At 40.3% G+C, this 19,860-nt stretch overlaps 1 protein-coding gene across 2 annotated transcripts in view; it reads right to left on the reverse strand.

Annotated features, from left to right (window-relative positions):
- Window positions 1-19,860, reverse strand: part of ARHGAP42 (Rho GTPase activating protein 42) — a 226,419-nt gene that overhangs the window by 151,211 nt on the left and 55,348 nt on the right. For both annotated transcript variants that reach the window (XM_016206762.2, XM_016206763.2), the window contains exon 2: window positions 17,061-17,156. In XM_016206762.2, the coding sequence (XP_016062248.2) occupies window positions 17,061-17,156 (96 nt within the window). The remainder of the gene's footprint in view (window positions 1-17,060; window positions 17,157-19,860) is intronic.

Genomic DNA, 19,860 nt, shown 5'->3' on the forward strand with positions numbered 1-19,860 from the left:
ACACGAGGATCCCCAGCCCAGGGTTCCAGTGCCAGGGAGAAAAATCCCTGTAACTTCTAGCTGTAAAAACCAGATAGGATTGTGGCCGAGTGAGATGGAGGACTGTTAGGAGTCCCAGGCAGTTCCTCTTAAAGGGCCCACACATGGACTTACTCAGTTCCAGAGCTGAAGCAGCAGCTTGAAAGGCACCAGGGATATACTGGGAGGAGATGAACTGTCTAGCATGAGGAGTAGAACTGAAGGGGCAGCTTTCTACCAGACAGAAGTGCTGGTAGAGGCCATTATTGTTTCTCTGAGCCCTCCCCATAGAGAGCCAGCAGGTAGGTGCCATATCTGAGTCTCCATCAGCCTGGCTATCACTGTTCACCCAGCCCAGGTGATTCCCTGAGACCAGCCCCACCCAACTTGCAGGCCCACCCAAGTTCTTTCCAGTGGCTTTTCCATAAGAATGGCCTATCTTGGCTTATGCTTCAGACTTACCTAAAATCTCTCAAAACAGCAGCATCTGGCCACAGCATGCCCCGTACCTCCCACTAAGTGGCCACAGGTCCAGCACGAACAGCAGCTGGCTTTGGTTCACAGCTTGGCCTCTACTGGTCACCTCCAAGCCCAGCACAAGTAGCAGTCATCTGCAGATCACTTTGTAGCTCATACCGGGTTACCCCGAGCAGAACACAGGCGATGGCTGACCTTGGCCTGCACCTCTCAGGAAGACCCAGAGCCAGTGCACCTCGTAGAGAGCTTCAGACGACACTGAAGCACCACCCAACCATCTCCACAAGTGACATGCTCAAGGGATGGAATCAGCAGGCACCAGAGTCTCACTAAAGTAAGTTCTACTCCATGGGGTCAGCTGCTGCACAGCTGATTCTTCATGGTGATAGCAGCCAGTCCTTGCAACCCAGTGGCCTGGGGGTAAATTCCTCCCATTGACATGCCAACAACAATCAAGGCTCAAATACAACAGGAGGGTGTATAAAGTCCATATGGGTGGGGGTGGGGGCACACCTGAACTGCCCATCTTGGGTGAATGTGGAGGCTGTGCCACTGGATCCTACAGGACACCTGCTTTATTAGGCCATTCTACCAAGGCCAGGAGATGTAGCAACTCTGCCTAATACATAGAAACAAAAACAGGGAAGCTGCCAAAATGAAGAGACAAAGAAATATATCCCAAATGAAATAACAGAACAAAATTCCAGAAAATGAACTAAACAAAATGGTGACAAGCAATCTACTAGATGCAAAGTTCAAATCAGTGGTTATAAGGATGCTCAATGAACTTAGGGAAAGAGCAGATGAACTTGGAGAGAACGTCAACAACATCAGAAAGGACATGGAAAAGAACCAGTCAGAAGTGAAAGCTACATGAACTGAAATGAAGCAGAACTCACAGGGAATCGACAACAGGGTAGATGAAGCTGAGAAATGAAACAGCAATTTGAAATATAAGGAAGCAAAAAACACCCAATCAGAACAGTAAAAAGAAAAAATATTTAAAAAAAAAATAAGGATAAGGAGCCTCTGGGAAAACTTCAAGTGTACCAACATTTGCATCATGGGAATGCCAGACAGAGAGCAAGAAACTAAAAACCTATTTGAAAAACTAATGACAGAAAACTTTCCTAAATTGGTAAAGGAAACAGACATCCAAGTGCAGGAAACACAGAGGTTCCCAAACAAGATGAACCCAAAGAGGCCCACACCAAGACACATCATAATGAAAATGACAAAGGTTAAAGACAAAAAAAGAATCCTAAAAGCAGCAAAAGAAAAGCAGTCAATTACCTACAAGGGAGGAACCATAAGACTATTGGCTGATTTCTGAACAGAAACTTTGCAGGCCACACAGGATTATCAAGAAATAGTCAAAGTGATGAAAAGCAAAGACCTACAACCACGATTACACTACCCAGCAAAGCTATCATTTAGAAGAATTAAAGGATAGAGTAAGAGCTTCCCAGACAAAAAAAAAAGCTAAAGGAGCTTATCACCACCAAACCAGTATTACAAGAAATGTTAAAGGATCTTCTTTAAGAAGAAGAAAAAAACAAAGGATCAAAAATATGAAAAATAAAATGTCAATAAATACGTACCTATCAACAATTGAATCTAAAAGCCAAAATAAATGAAGCAGCAGAACACAGACTCATAGATACAGAGAACATTGTAACAGTTGTCAGAAGGGAGGGGAGTTGGGAGAATGTGTTAAAAGGGTGAGGGATTAATAAGTACACATTGGTAGTTATAGAACAGTCATGGGGACATAAAGTACAGCATAGGGAGTATAGTCGATAATATTCTAATACTATGTATGGTGCCAGATGGGTACAAGATTTATTGGGATGATCACTTACTAAGTCATATAATGTCTAATCACTGGATGTACACCTGAAACTAATGTAATACTGTATGCCAAGTGTAACTGAAAAGTAAAAACATTATTTTTAAAAAGTTATTTAACATTATAACAAAATTCGCTAATTAAGCATTAAAGAATAAGAAGTGCACAGCCTATAACTGAAAAGTCATAAAAATGAACTTTTATCAAGCTGACCAGGTACTCTGCATAGAGTTAGGAACTGCCTCATCTCTTCATCACTTGTCTAACGCCATCAATTGTGCCATATTTGGTCTGTCCAGGACTCGGATGCCAATGGAGACTCTAACAAGACACGTGAACAGAATCTTCACTTTGGAATCGATTGGTTTAATACCAAGCAATTTCTTCTGCTTTCTCTTATTCCTATTCATCTTTAACCATACAACACAGACTCTCTGTAGGGATTACGGCCAATAATCCAGTGTTCTTTTAAATTCCCTACCCCTATTCCTAGAGTCTCCCTCCACACCTGGGTCCTAACATTCCATGGTACCCCAGCCCTAACCGGTGCTATAGTTTAATCCGGTATATCAACATGGGTCCCAACATTGCTCAACACTGTACATTTGGGCTGAGATTCAGAAAGTGTGGCCAAATTGTCAATCTTTCCCTCTTTTCTGGTTTAACTGGATACTCAGTCTGGTTTCTCTTATCCTCACTGGAATAACAACTGGACTGAACTAAAAAAGAGACAACTTCTGTAAGCCAGGGACTTCTCCTATAAAAGAGAGCTACTACTGCTGCTACAGATTGATTAGGATTACCTATTAAAATTGAGAATTATGACTCCAAGATGAAAATCACAATAGATGCACAGATAAAATTCTAGACTATGTATCTAATGGTTTTTCCTTTATATACTGTCTCTGAACTGAGATAGGACCTTTCAGTAATATCAGCTTTGAAACTGACAAACTACAAGGTAGTTTGAGAGTTCTAGTATACTCATTTTACACACACACACACACACACACACACACACACACACACACACACACATATTGGGCTTATATATGTTAAGTAATATATATGTATGTTATATAATATATGTGTGTGTACATACACACACACACACACACACACACATATATGTAACTCAAATAAGGCCAAATTTTGGCAAATATAGAAAGAAGCCTATCAATTTCACAATTTTAAAACTTGATCCCACCTAGTCTTTCCCCATACTTCATCACACTATTGCATTACTTCAAATAAATTTTGTCTAAATTCTAATAAAAGATCTTTTATTATGAGATTTTATATTAGGACAATAAGTATTGTGCATAACATTTATTTTGTTTTCTTTCTAAGCACACATGTTAGAAAATAAAGAACTGTTCTATTATAATGTTGCCTTGTTTTAATTTTTTGTTTTGTTTTAGCGGTATCTGACCTGTCTCCCAAAGCCAAAACAACTCTCAGTTCAGAAACCATTTTCCCAAGGTGTAGACCACTCACACTTTGGAGCACATGTACCAAGAGGTAGAGATGTTACGTATACTATCTCATTTAATGCCCACACAATTGTATGAGGTACTGAAGTAGGTGTTTCCTTCATTCTGCAGCTGAGAAAAGGAGGGTCAATCAGCTGGAGTAGCTTACCCCATGATCTCACAGCTGGTAAGTAGAGAAGCAGGTATTTAACTTTGATTGTTCGATACCAAAGTCTGTTTTCTTCCAGCAAGCCATTATTGCGGGGGTGGGGAAGGGTGGGGAGGAGAGTAACGCCAGCCTACCCTGCTACATTACAGGAAAGAATAGGCTTATCTTTAAAGGCAACCAGTGGCAGAGCTATTTGTGCTCCAAGGGCAATCAGATGCCAAGTATCCTGATTTGAAGGAAACAATCTGTTGCTAACAAACAACCACTGACACCAAGTAGGGCCTTCCCCTCCCCGTTCTCACTACCATCAGGAACTGACTCCCCAGCACTCCTTCCTTCACATTCCACAAAGACTGAAGCACCCGTTCACACTCCTCCTCTGCACCCAATCCTCCTGCCATCACCCTCCTGAAACTTCAACATCCGCTTCCAGCTTCTCTTTTCCACAACCTCTTAACCTCCAATGACCTTCTCCTCTGTAATTTCATACACCCACAAGGACACTAAGAGTTCAAGCTATCTAACCCCTCTCGGCTTTTGCTTTTTGGCAATCCTTTCATTCAACTCTAGTTTACTCCTAATCTTATTTCCCACAGTGGTTATCTCAAAAGAATTTTCTTCTTTCTCAAGAACCCAGCCCTGCACCTCCCCTCCTCGTACCAGATGGCCTAGCCTGCTGCCTCTCTGAGAGAAGTTCAAGACCCTCTGATCAACACTACCTTCATTTATTCTCTCCAATCTTGCCTGTCTCAGGAAAGGGGCCCTCTTCCTCTTAAAAGCTAAAAATGTGCCATGAAGCTTCTGCTCTCACCCTCTCTGTTTTTCGGTTTCTCTCCCTCTCACTTCTATCATAACTCTTCTCTCCTCACAAGCTATTTCTCCTTCCCCTGGGTCTACAAACTTATTCCAGTGCACCCCTTTGCTCATAAAGACATGGGCGGGGGAAGGAGGAGGTTTATTGGATACAGGTAACACTGTGCACAGCTCTTTAATCCTCACAATACCCCACAAGGAGGTCACAAGTCGAACACCCAAATCTTCTCTCCTATTTTTTTAAATAATGACACTGAAATACAAGAGGATAAACAAGATTCAAGGTCATAGAGCTAATGAGTTGCAGAGCTAAACTTCGAAACCAAATTAGCTCACCTGAAATTTATACACTTTCCCACTACTCCAGGCATAGTCCCATAGCCCCAACTCACAATTCTAAATTTAACAAATCCAGTTGCCTCCTGGGAATTTCTACTAGGGATCTTATCTGCATCTTGAACCTTAATGTGTATCAAATCTTAACGCATAATTCTGCTTCAGTACTCTGGCCACACAGAAACTGGTAAATGGGCCCATAAGACCATGCTCCTAGTAACTCAAGTGATGGATTATTCTTCCTTCCATGCATCCACTCATCAAATGCAGCGGATCTCTCTCCTCTACCCTTCTACATCTATGGAAGGATATCACTTCATCTTGGCTGTACTATTACAGGAGCCTAGTTATTGGTTTCCCAGCCTCTATGACTCTAACTCATCGTATGTACTAGTGGTAAAAATAAAAAAGGGCACCTTTGATTATGTTATTATCCAACTCAAAACCTTAAATCAGTTAATAAAATCCAAACTCCATATTACAAGCAATTTGGAGTCTCCATGGTAGGGCCATGGGTACCTTTCTAAGTAACTTAGTGTTAGATGCTCCTATTTTTCTAATCTCTAACTTAGCACTTGGGAACTAATAGACTTTTCTATAACTTACCATTTCCATGCCTTTCCTTTACTACATCTCCTAAGCTGTATCTTATCTAACCATTAGGAACCAGCACAAATAACCCCCTCTATTTGAGTATCTTCTGACATCCCCAGCCAGAAGTCCCTTCTCCAGCATTTTTGTTACTATAGCTGAAGCACTAAGCACATCCTCCTAGTATTATACTAATTGTATCATAAGGCTATTTTTTTAATCCCTTCTATTTTCTAAGCCTAATAAGGCTACAAGAAGACTTTACTCATGTTTGCATGTTCTAAATTACCCACAAGGTTCTTTGGACTCAGATGATACTCATTATTGGTAGAGAATTCTAGAGAACCCAAAGTCCACATCAACATGAACTAAGTCACACCTTGCATGTGACTTTAATTTGAAAAGCTGATTTTTTTCATCCTTGGGAAATATGCACAGCATCTATACTGGTTCATTATCAGGGTATGTATCAGTTCGTTCTGCATGAACCAAAACCTTTTTGCAGGCTGTGAAAAATAATTTGGAAATAAATGGCCAGGTTTCCCTGCAAACACACTGCGACTACAGCTTTAATGGTCCAGCTGGCAAAACACTGGGCATCAGTGAACTGGTGATGAAAGAAAAAAAAAGTCATGCTTCTGGAAAAAATCTTTCCCTGCTTGAGTACCCTCCTCAATTGTGTCTACCTCAGTATAAATCACAAGTATACTGTTTAGAGTGGTGGTTTCCCACAAGCTGCATCGGACACCAATATCCATAAAATTAAAGGCTCCTAAGGTCTCAACCCAGGAACCCAGGCAATTCCACCTTAGTTCATGTCTGGCAGTGGGGCCCAGGAATCACATTTTTAAGGTTCCCCAGACTTGATTCTGATGGTAGACAGTTTGGTGAGGGGAAGGGATGCATGCTTTGTGTAAGGAATTAAGAATTCAAACTACAGTTAAATAGAAAACAGTATGAAGTTCAATAAAATTTGAAAGGATCATCTTTACTACCTTGCTCGAAACTCATGTGTACTTTCAATGGCAGAAGTAGTACACTTGAAACGTATTATGAGTCCCAAGAATCAAGCATAATCCTAAATTCTTCTCTGCACATCCCTCAGAATCATGACTGAACAACTATCCTGAATTTTATCTACAACAAAGAAATTACTTATAATTAGCCTCCCCACTCCCCACCTATTCCTGGATAACTACCTAAGACAAGCTTCTCTTTTTCTTTTTTCGGCCTATTATTCAGCTCTTTTGTTTCTTTCCAACTTCTCCCTTTATATTCTAGCCTCTCACTCCCAAGTCTCTCTTTATTGCTCATATGCTAGTCCCTGCCTTTTGCCGATGAGTTTTCCATTAATCCCCAGGTGTCCATGTCCTGCCTCCTAACTCACTTATTTCAGACACAGTTTCCAGAACTATTGCCTTTCTAGTCCAAACATTTTATGTCAAAATTGAAACTGTACTTTTATTATTTCATTCACATTTAGACATGTTCTCTCTTGGCTCATAAAAGATGTGGTGATGAAGGCAATCTTTAAGTCACTCTGAACTGGCAAAGATTTCCATGCTATAATTCGTCACACGTACTGACGCCAGAATAAACCTCCTAAAGAGCAACTTCAATCAAAAGCCTGGAGCGTCTCCTGAGATCATGCTAAACTTTACACTATATGGCAACGCCCCCTGTGCTTATGCTCTGGATCTCAACCTTGGTGCTCCTGCTAAGAGGATATTACATCTTAATTTTCTCCAATATTGCACATATCAAGACGATGAATGTTCAAGTGCACAGTCAGATAAATATGCCCAAGCAAGGGGAGAAGTGCGACGGTTTGGAACAGAGCGATGCAGCAAACAGAGAACTGGAGAAATGCTTCAACATTCTAAAGGCTTCAGAAAAAAATCTAGGGCTGTTACAGCCAGCAGGTGTCGGAAGAACTGACGACCTTTATGCCTTTTGTACCAAATGGTTTCAATACAGAAATAGGGTCCATGTTTACATAGTCAGGTAAATTTGCTTAATTACACAAGGAATAAAGTGTGAATTAAGGTGGTTCAGTATATAAGCAGTTTGCAGTAATACCACTATCTTAAAATTAGATATCTGTACATTAAAAAAAAAATACTGAAGAAAAATTTTTTTAATCTCCCTTCTTTTTATATCTCTATAAATACTTATCCCAACCTAACTTATATATAATGAACTTAAGTGTTTTATCATCTAACTCCTTGAACAAATGCAAACCCATCAGGGTGTAGATGTTTTTCCTGTTTTGCACACTGATGTATCAGCACCCAAAAGGGTGTCTGGCAAATCACAGGTACCTGATACGGCTTTATTGAATGAATGAACAAGTAAACTCCAAGCCCATCCCTGAGGAGCCAGGCAAACAAGGCTCTCCTACTGGTGTGACTTTAGAAAATCCTTTCATCTGTGTCTAAAGCAAAATGACTATGAGCTCCCATGTTCTCCAAGGTCTTAAGATACTCTTAAGGTACCAAGCTTGGGATTCTAAGAAACCCAGACAATATTTCTGAGTCAGAAGTAGTACTTTCTAATAATTCAAAAGAAACAAAACAAAAACAATAACCTGAGCAGCTCCTCATCCCCACATGTACATCAAGTATTAGAATTATCTTAGAAGATATGCAGCTCCCAGACAGAAAGATATAAACTCCATGCCAACTGTGGAAACACTTCCACTGTGACACAATACCATCTTCAAAAGCTACTGTCAAAGTAGATGCAGCATTTACCTTATCTTCAACGTGAGTGGCAAAACTCCACTAAGCAAACTAGGAAATTATCAACAAAACTCTGCACCTAACACCACACAGGCCACCACTTCAACTTGCTGGTGTCTGCTGTTGACCAACAGGCAATAAGACATGTTTCTGTTACTACGCCAAAAATTATAACAAAAATGTTAAGAGTATGTCATGGTTCAGGCCTGAAATTATAAGCCAATCACAAGACTCCAGGTTTACTAAGGCCATTCTATTCCTACATAAAATAAAAGATGTACTCTAACTGTGGTTATGTTGGTCAATGCAAGTGCATTGAAAAAAAATACACAGACAGGTATCCATAAGTTACGTTATAAAGTCAGGCTATCCATGCCCCATTTTCCCGAGCACAAACCCAAAGAAATGGGCAAGTGAAACATTTTAAGAAAAAGTTTCATCTAGGGGAGCCTTCTCAAGTCTTCCATAAAACATTCAGATTAACTTTTTGAAAATGCAAATACAATGTCGCTTCTGTGATAAATGCCCTGCAATGTCTTCTCATTGCCTTTAGGTTAAAACTCCACATCCCTAACTTGGCCTATTAGGTCTTGTCATACATGCCATTTTCCCCTTGCTATCTTCTTTTCCCCTCAGAGCCTTCATTCATCCCTTCCCTATATCTGGAATGTTCTCCCTGCTCCCTCTTAACCAACCTCTTCTCCACGACCGATTTAAACATCCCTTCCTCAGAGCGGCCTTCCCTCATCTCCCCACTCACCTAGGCCTAGCCTATCTTGAATACTTATGTACCTTAAAGTGATTTGTTTCTATATCAAGGTTCCCTAGGTTTTGCAGGGGGACTATTTATGCAACAAATATTTACTAAGCCTCTGCTACAGATAAAACTCTGAAGTATGATTCAGGAATAGAAATAGGAGTAAAATTTCTAACCTCAAAGAGCATAAAATTTGCTGCAGGAGTTAAGAGACTGAGTTCTCGATCAAAAAGATGGTACTACTTTTTTCCCCCCATAATTGTTTATTTCTTTATTAATTTTTTTAAATTTGATTTTTGTTTAAAATATTACAGATGTCCCTTTTTCACCCCAATGACCCATACCACCCCGTCCTCTCCCCAGGCCCTCTCCCCACCATTGTCCATGTCCTTGGGTTGTGCATATATGCATATAAATTCTTTGGTTACTCTCTCCCCCGCCACCCACCCGCCCTCCTCCATCCCTCTGACATTCGTCAGTGGGAACTACTTTTTGTTTACCAGAACAAATCACAAAAGAAATAAATGGTTTTCAGGGGATTATTGTATGTTAATAAATTAAGGAAATTTTTTTTCTTTGTGACATGTGACTAGGGGCATAAGTTTCATATTGTTTTTCAGAGCCTGAAATGAAAAAAATCTAAGTCTTTGGATTTCAAATTAAATCAAGTTATGTTCTTCAAAATACAAAGCTAATATGATGAAAACATCTCATAAGTGGCATGTTTTTTTATCGGAGAACTCCACCTGAAACCCGCAACTTTCCCAGCTGTTCCGATCCTTAGTTGTGGGTGGTTTCTGTGTGGGTGCAAAAATAAGGGTGGTAAAAAAATGTAAAACAATACTTCAATTGTCCAACTGAGAGTCATTAAGAAGTAAAATATGCTTCCTCTACAGAGTTCAAAAGAAAATGTTATTTATATAAACAACTTAGGCATCTGGGAAGGTTTCGCTTTAAGAGGACTTCCTGATTTATATAACCACATTTAAGTGGGCTGTAATGAGTATCTGTAATAACTGATATACTTTCTTTTGATTCAGTCAATGAGAAGGTAATATGTTCCCTAGAATTAATAAAAATCACAGGTCTCGCCCCGGCCAGTGTGGCCTGCGCACCGAAGGGTCTCAGGTTTGATTCCTGGTCAAGGGCACATACCTGGGTTCCAGGTTCAACCCCTGGCCCGGGTTGGGGCCTGAGCGGTAAGCAACCAATTGATGTGTCTCTCTCGCAATGATATTTCTCCCCTCTCCCCCCAGGCCCTCCCTTCCACTCTCTCTAAAAATCAATAGGAAAAAATATCCTTGGGTGAGGACTGACAAAACAATAAGAGAATCACAGGTCTCTTTGAAGACTTCAGTTGTGGTTGGTAATGGTATTGTCTCTGGTTTGCAAACTTTTCCCAAACAAATGCCCGAGAAGAGCCGTGGCCACACTCTGCCTAGTACATCCCAACAGCGTGAGACGATGATTAGCAGGAATCTGTACGGTGACTATTTGCAGCTCATAACTAAATTCTAAAGAAAACCTTTACGGAAGCTTTTAATAACTTCATAGCTTAGTAGCTGAGAGTTGAATTTTATTAAAGTTGAAGAAAATAGGTTCTTTTTTAGCTAAATTCATTTATGGTCTTTTAAGTGTTATTTCCTGGGTTTATAAATATACCAGTTATTTTTTTAACCTGAAACACAGATTACTATCTCTCAAAGTGTTTTTATACTATATAGGAATCTCTTCAAAACACACAAAGCAAATTGTCATACCTCCCTCCCATCCTAGACGATATTCCTGATTTATCACTTGGAAAACTGGAGCAAACAGTACCTTTCCAATGCACCCGACAGATGCATCCTCAAGGTGAATGGATTTATGTGGCATAAAATTTATGCATTTTCCCATAGTAATTTCTCTAGCAAGGAAAATGAAGGAAATTTTTCCAACTACTCCCTTAAAAAAAATGTCTCCTCCTTCACACCCTCTGAGCACGCATCCCTGATCACTTGCAGGCTGCTGTTAATACACCACGATGATTTCCGGCTCAGGGGGAAGTCACCTGACTCCCGTATCACACTAATGCACAACCAGCTGCGGAGAGGTGATCAAACAACAAATATTTTGCATCTGGGCAAAGCTCTGCTCACTCAGGACAAACAATAAAGCCCCTGTGATTTGAAATGTGACTATTTTAGATTAGCCTCCTGCAGGCTCACCTTTCAACATATTCTCCTAAAGACAGAGCAGAAAAGAATCCAAAATGTAGGGCACATTCCAGATAATGCCTTAGTATTCAAAACTTGGATTGGGTTTGCCTTACTATCTATCTATCTGCATACATACAATCTGTACGTAGATTTCCTTATAAAAGTGGAGTTTGGGTTTTTTTCTGTTAATCTTCACCCAAGGATATTTTTGCCACTGATTTTTAGAGAGAATGGAGGGAGGGGGGAAGAGAGAGAAAGAGAAATATCGATGTGAGAGAGACACATTGATTGGTTGCCTCCAGCACACACCCCGACTGGGATGGAACTCAGGAACACGACCTTGAAAGGGGGCTGACACTTTAACCACTGAACCACACAGGCCAGGGCCTAAAAGTGTTTTTTAGGATGTAACATGCTCTTCATTTTAAGAACTCTTAAGCACCAATCATCAGTATTGCTATGTCTACATATCTGCATTCAAACAGAGCAAATACCTAAACAGGAATATATCAGTTATGTCAAAAATATCTGGGCAATTATTACAAAACATATTTTGATCTGAATTACCTAAATGATGGCCTCATTTCTCCACTCACTGCTGGGAGCCATAACCTTAGTTGACAAGTGCTTGTGTGTTGTCTGTCTCTACCACAGGAATTTTCTGTTTAGGTGTGTCTAAAGGAATGATGTCCCCACCTAAATTATTTACTAGCAAACTGACTCTCCTTCTTGGTAAATGTTTAATCTCTTGAGTGCAAGGTTCACACTGTCCAAGACTTTCATGGGAGTTAACATGGGCCACCACACAAGCTGTTTACACACAACTGCATCTGGACTTTCCAATGGTTTCCAAGCCTACATGGAAGGAACAAGCTTTGCCTCTTATCAAGGACTAATATTCTTATTGGCACTAGTTCAGCTAGACTAATAATATCTGATGTTTTTCAAAAACCTAGACTTCTAAGACTTTCGTTAAAAGTTATTTCAAATTATAGGCACTAAATACAGGAACAAAACACAGTAACTTGCATACCTCAGTTTTGGCGTGGACATAAATTCTGAAGTAATACACTAAGATTCACACCCTTTTATTATACTATATTCTCATGTGCTAAGTTAACCTGTCTCATAGCCAGAGTCGTAGTAATATATTTTAGCTTCAACTTGTTTAAATGAACCAGGGCAAACTATTTTCAAAGGAATAGTATTTTAGTTTTTGTGGAGATAGCCTTTTATTTCTTACTCGTAAGGTTTTAAGGTTAGACACTGACTCGCTTTGGCAACTGATTTCCATGCATGTACATGTACCAGGAGTACTGTCTTTTTGCATTTACATACATATTACTGTGCAACTATAGTTAAATAATGGTGCATTTTGTATCTAGTCTACCCATGTAATTATCTGAGCAGGGTTGAATCTTATACTAGTTTACAATCCCTCCCATCCCCTGCACCACAAAATTTCCAAGCCCCACGTGTCCAGCTGCTAAACTCCTAACCTACTCCTAACTCACCGTCTTTCTTCAGTTCAAAAAACGATAGTAGTACAAAAAGTGGGCAGTTAGAGCAGCTGTGGGAGGTGAAGTTGGCTGGACTCAATAAGCTGCTTCCCACTAGGCCAGTGCTGCAGTGGGCAGATAAAAGGGAGCCATCAAAAGCTCACCTGCAGCTCATTCATCTTCAGAAAGGGGAGGAGCAATGACCTCTTGCTGCTCTTGAATGGAAAGGAAGGTGCTGAAAGGGAGTGTGGGATGCCGCCCTGCTAGGGACTACAATTCTGGAAACAACTATCCTGCTCTCTGAGCCACAGGAATTCCCCACTGCGTCCCAGACCACACTTCCCATTTTGCTTCCTTCCACGCCAGCAACGTCTCATACCAAACCAACCAAAAAGCCAGCACAGGCCAAAGAGGTGGGCGCAGAAGGGGGCGGCTGAAGAATGGGGCCACTTTACAGGCCAGACACAGGCCTACGAGTCTAAAAGAATCCCTGGAACTGCTTCTGCTAATTACATTGATATAGAAACAGCACCTTCTTTCCCTTACTTTGTTCAGGATCTGCTTCCCACCCTGTAAGCACATTCAAAGCAGGCATCTTACCCATTTCCTAATGCCCTCCCACCCATTCCCACCACCACAACTTACAGAAAGTCTGCAAACGTCTTGATTTTTACGAGCTATTGTGCACTGACATTGCTCACTTATGAAAAATGAGCCTTTCTGGTAAGTCATCATATTTAGCGGTTACGTCCTTGGTTAAGTCTCAAGACTACTCTGGCAAACAGGGTTGCAGCTATTGCACGAAGCTAAGAGTCACAGCTGTCCCTGCTGCATTCTTCTTATTAAATCAGAGGAATAAAGGAGAAACTGAACCCGGGGCTTCCACAAGCTATTTTAAAGATGACTGAAGCTTTGTACTTCCCCATGTAGAACTGAACATGACAAAGGTGGGTAAGCGGTGCTTGCACTCCACCCGAGCCAGCCCTACCCTAGTCTCAGGGATACATTCCTGGGTGCCTGTCCTCGGTACAACAGCTTGCCATATCCTCACAAGCCCTCACGCTGGGAAGGATTATCGAAAGTCTACTATTTCTTTATTATATACATCATTAATTTTAACAATTTAGGCTGCACTTGGGGCTTCAGCAAAAGAATAAAAAGTGTTAGATGGTGAGGAGGTGGGAACATATCTATATTTTTAAATTAGTTGTTTCAGAAGTAATTTATGTTTTGAAATATTTGTTAGGTTTTCCTAACAAAGCACTGCTGTTTAAGTCAGATTCCTTGTAATAGGAGCTAAATAAGTCTTCTGATATAAAAGTAGCAAACCTACTTCTATATAGTACTCACCTTGATCTAATTCCTCAAAACCTTAAGCATTAGAATTTAATATTCATTGCATATAATAAGCCTTTACCTACTGATCAATTCACACCTTTCAAATCTAATCTGTAAGAGCCACAACATTCCGTTAGCCAAAGTAGAAAGAGACAGACAGACCAATGTTGAGATATCAAGGCCACCACGACCTGGGGAAATCACCCAACATCTGCCTGGAAGGCCACACGACATAGTGATTGAAAACCCTACATCCGCAGTTACCAGTGTGACTTCAAGAAGCTATGTTAAGAAGTAGAACAAAATAAAGAGAAATATATTTACGATACTGCTAATACAAGTAAAAGACAAACTAGAAGCAACCTGAATGTACTACAGAGATTTCATAAATTCGTGTAAATGACTCTGACAGAATATTTTAAAGTGATAAGTTATTTAAAAGTATATCTATAAAAACCCAGAAGAATTTGCAATTTGCTATAATCCTCTTTATAAAGAAAAAACATATATATACACATATATATATATGTTTTCACTTATGTGTGTATATATAATTCTATTAGAAAAACGTACACATAAGTGAAAAAAATAAATGTTATAAGGAAGGTTGTCATTTATTCAACAGTTTAGCACAGGGGCTACCGTGAATCAGGCCCTGGGTCAGACACTAAAGCTAAAATGTTGTGTGTGTTTTTTAAAGAGATCTGCCTCTGCCTTCTTGGAAGTTACAGGTTTCATTAGTCAGAATAATTGCAGTTATGTGAGTATGGAGTATTTTTTTTCTAAACAATAATTCTAATATATTAATATTTTAGTAATATAATCTAGGCTTTTATCTGGCTAGGTTTGTGTTATAAAGCCTGCACTGGGGGCTAGACATATACGACAAATGTCAAGAAGTAGCACACAAAATGACAACTACTGTTCCAAACGTCAATGGTGCATGATCACTGATGTCCTTTCCCTTCCAGCCTGTAAAGAGGAAGAAGGGGTGCTGCTTCGGGCCCCCGTGACGATCCTCTGCCCTCTTCCTAGAGGTTCCCTGCCCTTCAGCCAAGCCACAGGCATGGCTCAGCCACCTTTCATTAGAGAACTGAGAGCAGAACAAGCCGTTTCCGATTCCAAGGGCCCAGCCACCTCCACAACACCTCGGAGTAACTAACACTCAGCTAATAAAGTGAACACCTGGCCCAGCTCCTCTGAAAGACTGCTAATGTGACACATGCATAATGCAAGCCCACATGCAGAGACGGCTTGTCTAAGGACTCTGCACTCTGCCCAATGATTTCTCTAGGAGAAACTCTCATGAATGTGACCAAGCTAATGTCACACAATGAATCAGACACCCATGCAGCTTATCTTCTCCTGAAAGCCTCTTTTATGAAGATGACACTGCCCTTTCCTTGCACAGCTAGGTTTGGACTTGCTACTTAGGTTTACAAAAATAATAAAAATATATTATTTTAAAATGCATATAACTGAGAAAACTACAGAAGAAATGGTAGGGGAAAGAGAGGAATGGGATTGCGGAGAGGCATTTCAGGGATAATAAATCTCTACTACTCAACGTGTGGTCCATGACCAGTGGCGTCGACATCACTTTCAAGTCTTATGTAAATGCAGAGCTACATGCTCCACCTGAGACCTTCTCAATCAGAATCTGCATTTAATAAGATCTCCCGGTGTTTCATAGACACATAAAAGCTCCAGAGTCGCTGTTCCAGATACTTATAATATTCTATTTTTATATCTGGAAGGTGAGTACACTTAGTATTAGTCTCTAAAATGTACACACATTTCATACAGTCTTCTGATTATGTGACATGTCTCTAACCTAGCCTACAAATGAACCCCCTGTCTACAAACTGGCAAGTAGCGATTGTCAAAATGTGGGAGAAAAAATGCTACGTGTGTCTGATCTTCAAACAGTAAACTGAGATACAGATAAAACCTCAGAGATCGCATAACCCAACCTATTCACTTCATGGGAAGTGACACCATGTGAGTCAGGAAGGGACACACCTTCCCAAGGGTCAGATTGCTAAGTTACTGTGGCAAAGTTAAATTAAAGTTCAAGTCTCCTGATCCCCCATAATGTTCTGTGTCCTATAATAACACTCGTTTAATACATGATGAATGATTTTTCCCCCCATCTAAACAAATACTCATGTTAAAAGAGAAATCAGTATTAAGTTAAAAAAGAATTCTTTAAACCAGTACCCTGTATATTAAATAATAGATGCCCAATATATATTAGTTTGAATGAATGAATGACTTTGAGGCAGAGACAAACATCATTATCCACATCTTCTCAAAGGGCTGAGCTGAATTATAGAATGACTAAATAATTTCCTTATGGAAGAAACCACAGAGCTCAATTTTAAAACAATTTATAATACTCTCTTCCACAGTAACCAAAAATAGCCCTTTACCTTTATCAAAGTCAAAATATTTTACATGTTCAATATTTGAGTGTGTGAATCTGTTTGATATCAATTAAATTAGTATCTTAAGTAGGCCTTTTAAAATTATTACTTAGGCCCAGCTGGCGTGGCTCAGCAGCTGAACATCAACTTATGACCCAGGAGATTGTGGTTCGATTCCCGGTCAGGGCACATGCCCGGGTTGCGGGCTCAATCCCCAGTTGGGGGCGTGCAGGAGGCAGCCGCTCGATCAATGACTCTCTCATCATTGATGTTCCTATCTCTCTCCCTCACTCTCCCTTCCTCTCTCTGAAATCAATAAAGACATATATTTTTTAAAAAATTATTACACAGGATAATGAAAAACAGTACTACTCACCAATGCTAATTTCATCATCTGTTTCTGCATCACCAATACATTCAAATTGGAAATCTTGCAGTGACTGAGAAAATTTCTGTACTGCCATAGACAGATCTGTAATTAAAAGTTGAAAAGTCGTAAGTTGAAGGACTTGTACTTACACGTGGAATACTTGAGTTTCCACATGTAATCTTATATATATACATATATATATATATATATATATATATATATCACTTTGATGTTAAGACTGTATTAACCAGAACCTTTTAAAATACCAGCTTGATAAATATAAGCAGATTTAAAGAGACTACTAAAGAAATATTTTAGGAAAGGGATGTGCTCTGCTCAAAGGGGATCTGCCCTTTTAAGAAAGTTTTGTTGCCAGTTGCATATTATCTATAAGCCAACTTCCCAAAGCCTTTATCAAAGAATTACCACTCATTCCCTATAAATGGAGCATTTATTTAAATAGAAAAGAAAAAAAAAAAGAGTGCTACTGAGGTTGCTGGTGAGAAAAAAAAAAAAGGCAGCCAACCTTTGATTAGAAAGGGTCACTGGTGTTATTCTCCATAGGCTGTGAAGCAGGTAGGGAACATATTTTACCAATAAACTACTGGTTTTTAATCTTCTTCTAAGGTGAAAGGACACCAGAAAGGTTGTTTACAAATAATCTTGTGATTTACAAATCTCCAACTAAACATACTCTTTAATCCTGACTTCAACCTGAACAAAGCCCCGAGAGTGGCTAAACCCAGATGAATTCTTCTTTATTCCTGAAGAGAATAAAGAAAAGTCCAGAATAATGAGAAGTAAATCCCTGGGAGGCAGAAGCCTGCGATGCAACCTAACAGACTAAGAAGCAGACTCTGGAGCCAGGCTGCCAGGGCTGAAATGCAAGTTCCACCACATGGCCTTGGACAAGTTATTTAACTCCTAAGGGCCTGTTTCCTCATCTATAAAAAGTGAGTGGCGCCCGGCCAGTGCCGCTCAATGGTTGAGCATCAACCCATGAACCAAGAGGTCCCGGGTTCAATTCCTGACATGTCCAGGTTGCGGGCTCGATCCCCAATAGGGGACATGCAGGAGGCAGCCGATAGAGGTCTCTCTTTCTCATGGATCTTTCTATTTCTCTATACCTCTCCCTTCCTCTCTCTCTAAAATCAATAAAAACATTAAAAAATAAAAAAGTGAGAGTGCCCTAGCTGGTCTGGCTCAGTGGTTACAGCGTCGGCCTGTGGACGGAAGGTTCCTGGGTTCGATTCCAGCCAAGGGCACGTACTGTGGTTGCAGGTTCGATCCCCGGCCCCAGTCTGAGCGTGTGCAGGAGGCAACCAATCCACGTGTCTCTTTCACATTGATCTCTCTCTCTCTCTCTCCCCCTTCCATTCTCTCTGAAAAGCAATGGAAAAAATATCCTTGGGTAAGGATTTAAAATTAAAAAAATTTTTAAAAAGGTGAGTGGCAATGGTATAACCACCTCATAGAGCTGTTTCAAGGATTAAGGTAATATTTGCAAAAGGTTTAGAATAGAGCCTAGCACTTAAGCGCTATTTAAGTTTGTTAAATAAAAAATAAATCAATCTGACAGTGCAGCCTCACAGTAGCCTTAAAGGTCCCACCTCTAAGAGCCACTCTGATCATCTGTGCCAACCCTTTTACAGACGCTTGCGCCAATAGGAAAACACTTTTCGGGAATTCACTCTACACTTCATTGAATGGTATCTCCCATGGGTTCAAGTCCAATATCTGAACCCCCACATTTAATTGAAACAACAAGACCTGACAAAGACTATCTTTGCTCAATCTTTAGTCAGGCTCCTCTGAGCCCTCTTCTTGACTAGGCCTCTACCTTGGCTCCCCTTCCTCACTGGGCCTACATAGCCCTGTTTTAGCAAGAATCTTGCCAAGTCAATTTAGAGAAAATCCCCAGGCTGGATATCTGATCAAAATCCTTGTCCCCCACCTTTGATGAGTAAGCTCCCTGCATGCCTTCACCAAGACTCCTCCTACCCTTGACATCTCTTTGTAGTAATTTTCCATCCACAACACCTGCAACCTGCTCCTTGGCTATAAACCTCACATGTTCTTGTTGCATTCTTGTTACCTGACCTCTCTCCCCTACTGTGACACTCTTAGCATCTAAAACAACAGTCCTGAATAAAGTCTTCCTTACCCTTTTAACAAGTATCAGAATGTTTTTTTCTTTAAGAGAACAAGTGTGGCTCTATGCCTAGACATAGCCCCATGACTTATCATGATAACCCACCATTCATGAAACTCCAAACCCAACTACCTATCAACATAAGGACTCACAAGTGAGTAAGTCTCCAAGTATGAAGGTGACTTTCAGCATCACTGTGATCCAAGAACCCACCAACAACCTCATGCCAAGGACAATTCTGAAGAGCACAGGCCTTGGGCCTCAGAGAGGCTTTTAAAAAACAACAAATATAAATACACACACAAGAGACTAAATTTTTGTGTGTGTGTGTTTTTATCTTGTTTGAAAAAATAAATCATGCTCTGGAAAGGGGATGCTACTTGTAGATTAACACCTCTTTCCACAAGAGGGGTAAAATTTGGGAACCAGCTCACTTTCTACTTGAGAGGTACTTTCAATTTAAGAAAGTGGAAAAGTCTACTAGCTTAAGAATAGCTCTGCTTTCGACTTTCAGAAAGAAAGATGAAGAGAGAGCCTCCTCAGTGAATTATCAGTCAATAAGAAAAACAAAGGCTTCATCAGAACTAGACTTTGCCAATTAGCTGTGAAGCCTTGAACAATGTCATCCTTCTTGAGACCCATTTTTCTTATCTA

The sequence above is a fragment of the Miniopterus natalensis genome, chromosome 11 (genome assembly GCF_054644295.1).
Source record: "Miniopterus natalensis isolate mMinNat1 chromosome 11, mMinNat1.hap1, whole genome shotgun sequence".
Taxonomy (NCBI): Eukaryota; Metazoa; Chordata; class Mammalia; order Chiroptera; family Miniopteridae; genus Miniopterus; species Miniopterus natalensis.